Source organism: Lithobates pipiens, unplaced genomic scaffold (assembly GCF_037356315.1).
Source record: "Lithobates pipiens isolate NorthernLeopardFrog02 unplaced genomic scaffold, aLitPip1_a1.2 Scaffold_18, whole genome shotgun sequence".
Taxonomy (NCBI): domain Eukaryota; kingdom Metazoa; phylum Chordata; class Amphibia; order Anura; family Ranidae; genus Lithobates; species Lithobates pipiens.
In genome coordinates, this window is record NW_027507758.1 from 272,687,255 (window position 1) to 272,700,038 (window position 12,784).

At 41.6% G+C, this 12,784-nt stretch overlaps 1 protein-coding gene across 50 annotated transcripts in view; it reads left to right on the plus strand.

Annotated features, from left to right (window-relative positions):
- TRDN (triadin) overlaps nt 1-12,784 on the plus strand; it is a 1,056,665-nt gene that overhangs the window by 228,225 nt on the left and 815,656 nt on the right. For all 50 annotated transcript variants that reach the window (XM_077486957.1, XM_077486959.1, XM_077486986.1 and 47 more), the window contains 2 exons: nt 2,955-3,002; nt 7,686-7,733. In XM_077486957.1, the coding sequence (XP_077343083.1) occupies nt 2,955-3,002; nt 7,686-7,733 (96 nt within the window). The remainder of the gene's footprint in view (nt 1-2,954; nt 3,003-7,685; nt 7,734-12,784) is intronic.

Here is a 12,784-nt window from a genome sequence, read left to right on the forward strand (position 1 = left end):
ATGTGACTGGTGCGACCCTGATAATTCCGCCACTGTATGCAAGCTCTTGGAGGGGATAAGGGACTATATACAAGATTTTAGTAACTAGAACGGTATCGTTAGCAGTAATCAGCATGGATTCATGAAGAATCATTCTTGCCAAACCAATCTATTAACTTTCTATGAGGAGGTGAGTTGCCATCTAGACAAAGGAAGGCCCGTAGATGTGGTGTATCTGGATTTTGCAAAAGCATTTGACACAGTTCCCCATAAATGTTTACTGTACAAAAATAAGGTCAGTTGGCATGGACCATAGGGTGAATACATGGATTGAAAACTGGCTACAACGGTGAGTTCAGAGGGTGGTGATAAATGGGGAGTACGCGGAATGGTCAGGGGTGGGTAGTGGGGTCCTCCAGGGTTCTGTGCTGGGACCAATCTTATTTATTTTGTTCATAAATGACCTGTAGGATGGTGTAAACAGTTCAATCTTTGTATTTGCGGACAATACTAATCTAAGCAGGGCAATAACTTCTTCACAGGATGTGGAAACCTTTCAAAAAGATCTGAACAAATTAATGGGGTGGGCAACTACATAGAAAATGAGGTTTAATGTAGAAAAATGTAAAATCATGCATTTGGGTGGCAAAAATATGAATGTGATCTATACACTGAGAGGAGAACCTCTGGGGGAATCTAGGATGGAAAAGGACCTGTGGATCCTAGTAGATGATAGCTTGGCATTGCTGAGCCTGTCGCTAACAAAGGGGATCAACTACAGAGATAAAACGATACTGAGGAGGCTGTGCTGATAATCAATGTGCTGACTATCAGCACAGACCCCCCCCTCTGACAGGAAGAGCCTCCGATCGGCTCTCCCTGTCAGCGCGAACTGAGAAATGCCACTTCCCGGCTATCATTCTGCATACAGCGGGTGGAAAGTGGTTAGCAAGACACGTGGCCACTCATTAGAATTAGAAGAAAATAGGTTTAACCTTAAACTGCATAGAGGGTTCTTTTCTGTAAAGCCTCATACACACGATCGGACTTTGTACAAACTTTCCAGTGGATTTTTGTACAAAGGGCGTCGGCCGTGAACTTGTATTGCATACATGGCAGGACATTTTCAGCCAACTTTCACCAACCATCACGTGGTTTTTCTGCTCTTTACCGCCACCTTTGGTCATCTTCTGTATTGTTGTCTGATCTTTTGTATTGATTCTGAGCATGCGTGTTTGTACTTTGTACAAAAGTCCTATGGTTTTCTGTACACACGATTGGACTTTGCTCCATCTTACTTTTGTTGCTGGAAAGTTTGTCTGTTCACACAGCCAGCAAAAGTCAGATGAAAACCGAAAAAGTTTGTCCGATGGAGTGTACACGGTCAGATGTTGCCTTAAAACAATTAATTTGCATGTTGTCAAAAAGTCTGATTGTGTGTATGGGCCTTAAAGTGGTTGTAAACCCTTACAAACCACTTTGACCTAAAGGTAAGCCTAGATTAAGGCTTACTTGTAGGTCCAAGAAATATCTCCTAAACCTATACGGTTTAGGAGATATTTGCCCGAAGACAGGCACCGCTGTCTACGGCGCATGCGCCGTAGACAGTGGCGTGCAGGCGCACTGAACGCGGCATTTCCAACAATATAGCTGCCGCGAGTGTCAGCTCCCGTGCGCATGCGCGGGAGTGACGTCATCGCGGCTTCGCCGAATGACAGCGGCTGAGCTGCGAGACCCCACCGAGAAGATGGATGCGCTGGACTACAGGGGACAGCGGTGACTTCGCTGGCTCCTGTGTCAGGTAAGTGACACATAATGGGCTACTATGCGATGCATAGTAGTCCATTATGCTTTACCTTTGCAGGGAATGAAAGAGGAAGTAAACTCATCAGGGTTTACTTCCTCTTTAAGAGCGGCGAGGATGTGGAATTCCCTTCCACAGGCAGTGGTCTCATCAGGGGGCATCAATAAGATAAGCACCTGAACGCCCGCAACATACAGGGATATACAATGTAATACTGACATAGGTTGGACTTGATAGACTTTTTTTCAACCTCACCTGCTATGTAAATATTTAACTATTCCATAAACATGTATGCTTAGGTGTTCCAAGCATATGTAGTTATAGCATGGCTACTAGACAGACATGCTCCTAGGGTGTATGGACCTTGCCAGCTTTTTTCACTAACCTTATATGTCTATGGCCAGATTAACTTTTTTCACTTTTGAAATACCTCTATAAGAACCATTCTTCTGCATTTACTAAAGTGCACCCTACAACACTTCCTTTGGAACATATTCCTCTAGTCTTCCCGTACTGGGAACTTTGACATTTCTCTTAACCCCTCTCCATTTAGCCAGAACCATCGATCCAAGTTAATCTACAAAATAAACTCCCCCTTCCCCAGATGAGATTTAAGCACTTTGTTAAAGATCAAGATTCATTTTTCACTCCCATTCCTGTTCTTGTAAGCTATGCTGACAGCATGATCTGGTGGCTGCTCTCAGTAGTCAGTTACACTTTACCCAATACAGACAAGGCTTTGGGGAATATAACATTTGTCATTTGTTTCCTGAAAGCCAGTCCTAATGTTGGTCTGACTGTATAAATAAACTGCTATTTATCAAGATCAATTAACATTCTGTACAACCAATCACATTATTTTCTGCCAGATAGGCAGTAGAATAACTTAATGATTCCTGGCATTTATATTAGGACATTAAAGAGTGATACATTCTTTGATCACAGTCATTGTAACCCTAGGCAACACTGTTTACAGAATGGCAAGTCTGACTTAATTATTTATTGGCATTAAAATGTATAATTCCCTTTAAAGTTGGTCTTCTCATTATTTTTTGGAGGTTATGTAGATACAATAAGCTCCTTTTATAAGTTGAAATACTGATGTAAATAGATGCATTCTATCTGAATATCCATATGTTTAAATTCAGTAAACACTCTTATTCTTTTGCAGAGAAAGCTGATTTGAAAGCAGAGTCTGTGAAGAAAGCACCATCTAAAGGTAACCATCCAATATATGTATGTGCAAAAATGAGTGATATCAGTGTAGGTAGTAAGTATACCATTTGAGTGTTGCACTCTGTGGGGGGATTGGGATTGATGACATTTACAGTACTTTCAATCACTCACAATTGAATTCTTCAGCTATTTCTAACTATTTTGGGCCAGGTAACCCTATACGTTTGATGTTTGTCGTAAAATGAATGCATGATAGTAGAGATAATTAGTGTTGTGTATTCGAGCAGGCAAGAGAGTACAGTTTTTATGGAATCCAACATTTGAACATGACATTATTATGCAAAGCAAATCGACTTCACTAAGGCCAGGTTTCCAAATGGGCTTGTTAAGACTTGTGTCCTGGGCTCACAAAAGGTTTTGGGGCCCCCACAAAAGTGTAAAATAATAGGAAGTGGTCGATATAGTCCTTGATTTAAAGAAAATGAAGTAGATGTGGCACTGTTCGTATGATTCATATAGTGCTGCCTGACTGACAATTAATATAATATATAATATAATAATATAAATCTTAGAACACCTATTAGATCATTTCACTTAATTGAGTCACTGTAGCACATAACTAAGTGCTTAGTGCTGATGAAAAAATATGTGATAATGTAGATCTAATGTCCTCTTCGGAAGGTGTTCACAGCATGCATGGCTTATCCGTGCTCCTATTGTTTCTACACTCGCCAGAATTTTCTTCCCCCATCTGGGGTATGAGGCATTCACAGTATTTGTCACTGTGTAGCACTTTTAAGGTTGGCCAGTCTGAGATGTCTTTGTGGTATTCCACTCATGTGACATGGAAGGAGAGAAGAATAGTAATACTATTAAAACTTTTTATTCCCATAAAAAAGATGCGGAAATGTACTCACATTTAGGAAAAAAACAAAGCATGTATTGCTGAGACTAACGCAGGCGACTGGAAGTGATTCAAGAACGTGTGTTGACTCCGCCCTATGTGCTTCGTCACCATGACATCATCTGAAGCGTACCTTAGATATAGTCCTTTCCCTCCTTGCCAGGTAACTTGAGGGGTCTGTACAGCAGACAGTTTAATGCAGCATTTAAAAAAATGGCTGCTGGGTGAAATGAGCTGTCAAGATTGATGTAAGGTTACCCCTTAGCTGCAAAGCACTCTCTTCAGCTGTGTGATCCCTTAGTGGGAAAGCACTGTCACTGGCTTTTCCTGATAAGTATTATATTGGATTAGTTTGGAAATGTGGATTTTCTTTTCATGTGCTAAATTATAGATGATTTTCGTAATGCATACTGTGCAGTAGATCTATAGGGAGAAAAGAATCTTCGATTTTCTTCGATTTCAAACCATCAACATTTTTTTGGTTCTTTTTTGTTGTTGTAAGTGCTGAGAGTATACTGTGATCACTGAGGATCACAGTCTGTATTTATTAGTTTGGAAAAAAATAACTCTTAAAACAATAAAATGTTCTCTAGTCCTATGGGTAGGTATATTCATGAACTTTAAAGAAATATAGATCTGCTGCAAAAGATATACTATTCCATCCCTGCAGCACCACTACCCAGGATCCTCAGTTTTACAGTGTAAAGGAAAAAAAGGTTACCAGGCATATTTTGATTAGATATCTATTTAAATCATGGCATATAAAAAAAAAAAAAATGGGTCACAGCTAATGCCTTGTCTCGCACCACACAATATTTTCTCATCTAGCTAAATTCATGGTTAAATACAAGGTACCGTACATTCAATAATTTAAAATATTCTGACATCTGTCTAAATTCTGTAAACATTTTTAGGTAATTTCTTCTTCTTCTTTTTTTATTTATTTTTTATTCCATACACTCACCCTTTCCTGACTTCAGACTGTTGGGTTGCCATCCAAATGCTTGTAAAGCTTTGGATTTTCTTTAAAGGAAAATAATAAACATGCTATACTTGTCTGCTCTGGGGTTCCCCTGTTAGCATATCTGGCTCCTACCTCCCAACTAATGCCCCCGTAGGAAACCCTTTTTCTATAGGAGCACTCGTGCATGTTCCACCCTGAGCCGGGCTGTTTGCATCTTTTCAGACACACCACCTGACTTGGCCCCACCCCTCCATGACTGCTCACAGGTTTTGACTGACAACAGCAGGAGCCAATGGCTCCTTCTAAACTCAGCCAAGCCTGTGAGCCAGGGGAGAGGATAGAGGGGAGAAGATCTGCTACAGATGTGCACAGTGTTGGATCTAGAATGGGCTCAAGTGAGTTTTTAGGGGGTGGGGAAGAGGGGAGCTACATTTCAAAGATTTGTTACCTTAATGCAGAGAATGATTTATGCTAAAAACCTTTTACATTTACAACCACTTTAATTTTAAATGAAACCCAAACATTTCTTGCCAGTGCACTGCAAAGCACATTTCATTGCAACCTTCAAATTTTCCTTGAGAACCATGCACTTTAACATTCAAATGTGCATATTAATATGCTCAAGGCATTTCACTGCAAACCTGTGACTCTGGCTTTAGGACAATTCTTATAAGGCACAGCAATAAAGGCTAAGCTTCACCTTTGTTCACCTTTTTAATTTCCTAAATTTCAGCTCCCCTATATACCAATATAGCATTAACCATCATCATACTGCGTCAGGTTGGCATGGCTGCTTGGATCGCCGCAGGTGTACATCGGCTGCTAAAAGAGTGATGGGGGGTGCACCACTGCCGAAGGCGTGACACTGGAGCCAATGCATGTGGCCAGCGGCTGTGATGTCTGCCACCCACCTGTGATTGCTCCACAGAGGGCCAGAATGGGGATCTGTGTATGTAAACAGATCCCCGTTCGGAGAGGGAAGTAGAGAGAGATCTGCTGTTCCTAGTGATCAGGAACAGTGATCTCTCTATACTCCCAGTCCGTACACTCCCCCCAACAGTTGGGAACACTTAACCCGTTCATTGCCCCCTAGTGTTAACCCTTTTCCTGCCAGTGAAATCTATACAATAATCAGTGGCTATTTTTAGCTCTGATTACTGTATAAATGTCAGTGGTCCCAAAAAAGTGTCAAAAGTGTCCCATCTGTCTGCCGCAATGTTGCAGTCCCACAAAAAAAAATGCAAATCGACGCTATTACTAGTAAAAAAAAAAAAAAAAAAAAATGCCATAAAGCTATCCCCTATTTTGTAGATGCTGTAACGTTTGTGCAAACATATCAATATATGTAGAAGAATACATATTGGGATATTTATTATAGCATAAAGTAAAAAATATCGTTTTTTTAATTGTGGCTCTTTTTTTGGTTATAGTGCAAAAAATGAAAACTGCATAGGTGATCAAATACCACCAAAAGAAAGCTCTATTTATAGGAAACAGGAACATAAAATATTGTTTGGGTACAACGTCGCACAACAGCGCAATTGGCAGTTAAAGCGATGCAGTGCTGTATTGCAAAAAATGACCTGGTCATAAAAAGGGAAAAGCCTTATGGGCCTTAAGCGGTTAATATACTTATTTTGCAAAAAATAAAACTGCTTTACATGAATTCTACAAACCTCACTCTCTTCATAGCTGTTAAACACACTGCTTGATTACTTCTGCCTTACTTCCTGGTCAGACTTTAGGAAGGAGTTGACCAGCTGACCTCATTAGGGCACACTCTGCATCATCTACCTTCAGCTTCAGCTGGTCAACTCCTTCCTGTGTCATGACCTAAAGTCTGACCAGGAAGTAAGGCAGAAGTAATCAAGCAGTGTGTTTAAACAGCTATGAAGAGAGAGAGGTAAGCAGGTGTAGAATTAATGGAAAGCCATTTTATTTTTTCAAAATAAGTACATTAAAGCGGGAGTCCACCGGGACTCCGCGTTTTTTTTTTTTTTTTTTTTTTAAAGCCAGCAGCTACAAATACTGCAGCTGCTGACTTTTAAATAGTGACACTTACCTTTCCAGCGCGCCCGCGATGTCGGCACCCGAAGCCGATCGCTCGCTCGTCTGACGGGTCCTGCCGCCATCTTGGGTATGGGAATCAGGAAATGGAGCCTTTCGGCTTCATTTCCCGGTTCCCTACTGCGCATGCGCGAGCCGCGCGGCGCAATCCGGACGGTCCCCGCTGCCTCTGGGAGCTGTGTGTTTCCCAGCAGGCAGCGGGGCACTTGCTGAAGGGGGCGGGCGCTTGCGGAAAGGGGCGTAACGTACGCCCCTTTCCGCAGAGAGCTAGCCCGGAAGTGGGTGCAGTTACCTGGATTATCCAGGTAACTGCACCCCCCTCCCCCCTGAAAGGTGCCGATCGTGGCACCGGAGGGGGGGGGGGGATTCCGATGAGCGGAGGTCCATTTTAGGGTGGACCTCCGCTTTAATGCTATATTGGTAGATAGGAGAGCTGGATGTGAGGGGCTGGTAAAATTTATATTTGGACCTAGACCACAGCAGACCAAATTTGGTAGCTAGAGAATGGAGACAATTTTTGTTATCTTATCCTCAGGGGAGAATTATTTTGACACCCATGCACTTATTTACTAATTTCCAAATGTGTCTATTAAAGCATTAATACACTTGAAAGGGACTGTTGCTCTGTTCTTTTCCACAGACTCATTACATTAAAAAATAAATATAATAAAATGATCATGCTTCAATTGTGCTACATTAAGAAGATTTAATGATGTGTGTTCTAACTGATTATACTCATAAATGCTAAATAAATTCTCTAGCACTTTAATACATATTTTCCTTCAATTTAGCTGTAGAAAAAGAAAAACCTGAAGTAAAAGCAGAGAAGAAGTCTCCAGGTATGTTGTCATACAGTGTAATTAATACTTGGTTATACAAAAATATATCAGTCAGTACAGTAAAGACAATATTTTTTGCTTTACATGTTTTTTTCTCACATCCTTAAAGTGTTACTAAACCCATAACCGTAAAATCAGTCTCTATATGCACTAAAGCATGCTTGTTATACTCAATGTGGAACCTAATGGGTTAATCCTGTGCATTGTGTAAATAGGCTGTTTTGATCCTATCTTCTGTTCCTCTTCTTTTACTGTCCCCAATCCATCTGCTTATAGCACAGAGTCCTAGGAGGCACTCTGCAAATGCTCAGTTTGCATGTTCTGTGTACTATGGGAAACCAGATATAGTGAATGCAGGGTCCTGGGTTTAGTAACATTTTAACCACTTCCCGACCGGTGCACGCCGATGTACGTCGGCAGAATGGCACGGGCAGCCATATTGGCGTACAGGTAAGTCCATTTCTATATGCCACCCTGCCATCGCGTACATGCCGCCGGAGGCGCACTCGCGTGGCGGTCGGGACCCCTGTGAGTCCGGTCGCGGGTCCCGCTGACTCAATCGCCGCAGGGATACCCGCGATTGTCTCACGGGGCGGCTGAACAGGGAGATGCTGTTGTAAACAGCATCTCCCTGTTCTGCCTAGCAACAAGTAACACTGATCTCTGCTCTGCTTCTCTCAATTTCTCAAGGGTTTGCAGCTAGCTCTTCATAGCTTCAGTTACGGCGTCTGTGTATGATGGTGCCCTCTCCAGTGTCTACTGCTGTGCAGGATCTCACTTAGGTTACACATGCACCCTCCAAATGACAGGCATCGCTCCCCAGGCACTTTTCTCCTTCCTCCACCTCAGCTGACACACATTACTTTCTGTCCACTTGACGCTTCATCATATGCACAAAAGCTATCATCTCTTCTCAGCCATTTCCCACCTTAACTCCCCAGCAGACAGACATCCCTCCCCAAATGACTCCCCTCCACCAACGGACAACTCTCCCCAGCTGCTTCACAAAACAGTGCCCCCCCAATACAGACATTAGCGTTGGGCTTGGGCGTGTTCGGATTGAACCAGCCAGGAAGCCGGCACTGCACACCGCCAATCATAGACAGTGTGTGCATGTGCAGCTGCAGGCCAAAAAATGCCTCACTCCCCATGATTGATGGTGTGCAGTGATGGCTTCCTGGCAGGTTCAACCTGAACACTCCCGAGCCCATCATTACCAGCCATCTTAATTAAAGTCTATAGCAGCTTAATATTGTTATTTTCCAGCCTTTTCTCAAGGCTAAATTGCAAGCTTAAAACTACTGTGGGTAGTAGTGGTAGCCCACCCCCACAATTAGAATCACTCCCTAGGACACACCTAACCCCTTGATCGCCCCCCTAGTTTTTAACCCCTTCCCTGCCAGTGCCATTTACAAAGTAATCAGTGCATTTTTATGCCACTGATCGTTGTTTAACTGACAATGGTCCCAAAATGGTGTCAAACATGTCCGATGTGTCCACCATAATGTCGCAGTCACCATAAAAATTACAGATCGCCACCATTACTAATAAAAATATTAATAAAAATTCCATAAATCTATCCCCTTTTGTAGACACTATAACTTTTGCGCAAACTAATCAATATATGTTTATTGCATTTTTTTTTTTTTTTTTTTTACCAAAAATATATATATAACACATATTGGCCTAAACTGAGGAAAAAAATAGTTTTTATATATATATATATATATATATATATATATATATATATATATTTTTTTTTTTTTTTGGGGGGATATTTATTATAGCAAAAAGTAAAAAATATTACATTTTTTTTTCAAAATTGTCGCTATTTTTTTGTTAATGGCGCAAAAAATAAAAACTGCAGAGGTGATCAAATACCACCAAAAGAAAGCTTTGTGGGTAAAGGACGTCAATTTTGTTTTGGTGTAACGTCGTACAAGTTCAGGCCCCTGAGAGGAGTGATGGGGGCTGGTAAAAGGATATGTGCTGGGGGTGCTTTGGGAGGGGAGAGAACTTATGCTGGGGGGTCAGATTTCAAATCCTCCCACCACACCTTCTAGACCCACAAAGCACCCTGGGATGGGGAATTCAGAGGGTTAAGAGAATTAGTGCTGGAGAGGATTAGGGAAGTGGTGAGGATTTGTGGAGAGATATAGAATCCACACAAAGACATTTATTTTTATCTTTTAAAAAGTTTTATATTGTGATAAGCATAAAAAACAAATTAAGCATACCGATAAGCAGCCATCATATAAAGAGAATACAGTGTACAGTCACATATGTTGGACATGAATAAACAAATAATAATAATAAACAAAACCAAAAGGTCCCTCAGACATCAGTCAGTGCAAACCATGCAATGTCAAAGGAAAAAAATAACACATGATATACGCTTAATACGAGAAGTCAACAGAAAATACATCATATCGAAGAGTGACACTGACAGACTAAAAAAGGGGGAAACCACCACGCCCAGAGGGCTGCTAACATAGTTTGAGGAAAATATGCACCAACATTATTCTTATGTGAGAAAAGGAACCAAGAAGAGCAGAGAGAAAAAAGAAGGAAGAACAAGACCCAAGTCTCACAGGACAAGAAGAACAGCATTAGTTAGGCCATTCTGAGAGGAAGCCATATTCAGATATGTCGCCCATGGTGCCCATGTTAGCTCAAACTGATTTTGTTTGTCATGGATAAGGCTAGCAGATTTTTCATGAATCATAATCCAGGAAGCCTCATGCTTAAAATGAAATATAGAGGCTGTGGGTGTATTCCATGTGCCCCCAATGGTAACTTTAGTGGCAAGGAGGATAAAACAGACCAAGGGCCGAGAATAATTTATTAGAGCAATATTAGGTAGCTGCAGAGAAAAAAGTCTGCCACTTTACAGAGCATGGAATACCCTCTATTCCAATAACCCCTAATTGCCACCAGAAGTGAGCATAGTACCCTGTAGAACATCCTCTGAAACAATCCAGGGTAGCATTCAGATGAGGACATTTGTTTTTGTAATCACCATTCCTACTATAGCAGGTAAAAGCAGGAAGGTCCCACCTTTTAAGATCTTGAGAGGAACAGTTAAGATGTGGAATGAAATTAGCTGTATAAAGTCAGTCTGTTGAGGTACAATAAACAATTTTGACTCTCTGTCAAAGGCCTTCTCTGCATCAGTGGGCAGGAGAAGTTCCTTGTTGTCTCGCTGCCACATGTAGTCCAAAAAGTGTTCCAAAAATATTAACTCTTGCATGGGCGTCCACAGAACTTTTAAGGTCACCTATGCCCTGCCCCTTTTTGACAATGTCATGAAGGGGGGGGGTTATTCATTATCACATAAAGCGCCAGGGTCCCCCATATAGATCTCCTTTAGAGCAGGCCAGGGCAGGTCTCCTTTACTTTGTCTTTTTACTCTTACTTTTTTCACCTGTATATAGAATAGAATCCTCAGGTTTTCCTGCAGCACCACACTCCAGGCTCTCCGGCCTCTCCCCCTGCAACAAATATATTATATATATTCCACTTCACAAGTCCTCCTTGCTTCCTCCTCCTCCTCAGCTCAGGCTACCTGCCTGTTCTCCAGTTCTCTCTCCCCCACACTGGGTGGCCGCTGCACAGTACAGACATTCCCTCCCAAAGACAGTCTCTCAGATCACATTGCACGCAGGCAGGACTCCACCACTACTTCACTGACGCTGCTCTGGCTGGATCTACATCTCTCTCTACACAGTACACAGGAGGAACTGGAGCTGAGGGGGGGGAGCTGAGGCCCGAGTCATAGCATCAAGGGTATGTGAGGGACAGTCTCAGTGAGTCAGAGAGCCGCAGACTCAGAAAAAAGTCAACAGCGGACCCTGCAAGGATCGCTTATGGACACCAGTGTCCTTGTGCGGACACCTTGCCGATCCCTGATTGCCCCTCTTGCAGACGCTCATGAACTCTTGCCTCTCTATTGGTGTAAAGCCTGCTTGGGCTAGCCTATTAAGGAGGGATGTGTTGTAAAAGTCAGTTGGCCACCATTTTTGCTAAAATTGTTGTATCTATATAGAGCAAGGAAATTTGGCAAATACTGAAGTAAAAAGTGTTCTTTCCCAGTCTTAGATTAACATCTAGCTTAGCTTGAAAAATGGAAGGCATTGAAAGCTTTGAGGAAGTGGGGTGAAAGGGTTTCTTTTAGTTCTGCATGGTGAACCCATTCCATCCCATCCAGACTGGGACTTTTGCCATGTTGCATCTGTTTTTTTTGTTATAAATTACTTAAAATGTAAATAAAAACCATAAACACTGTAAATGAAGGGGAAATGAGTAGCATATGATACTAAGGTAGCATGTCTGGGGAACCTTACAACATTTGTTTCCTATTTTTTTTTATGTGTAAAAAAAAAAAAAAAAAAAAAAAAAAAAAAAAAGGCACAGGTCTTTCTTAAAACTTATACCAAACCCTTATCCAGGTATGCAGTAAAGAAAAGGTAAGCATGTGCTCACTGAACTTTACCTGGCCACATGGTTTCAACATTGGGAGGGTACTTTTCAAGGTACGTTGAGGGAAAAAGGGCCTTATTCTCACATCTAGCCTCTAAGTGGATGTGGAGTTTTGTGAGGTGAACATATCAGTATCTGAAAGTCCCTTTATCCACTTTAGCCCCGGACCAATTTTCAGCCTAAGGACCAGAGGTCTTTTTACAATTTCGCACTGCACTGCTTTAACTGGTAATTGCGCGGTCATGCAATTTTGTACCCAAACGAAATTTGCGTCCTTTTCTTCCCACAAATAGAGCTTTCTTTTGATGGAATTTGATTGCCTCTGCGATTTTTATTTTTTGCAATATAAATGGAAAAAATGGAAAAAATATATATATTTTCTACTTTTTGTTATAAGAAAAATCGAATAAACTCCAATTTTAGTCATACATTTAGGGCAAAATTTATTCAGCCACATGTCTTTAGTAAAAAAAATGTCAATAAGCGTTTATTTATTGGTTTGCGCAAAAGTTAGGCTGCTTTCACACTGGGGCGGTATTCAGGCGTTACAGCGCTAAAAATAGCGCCTGTGT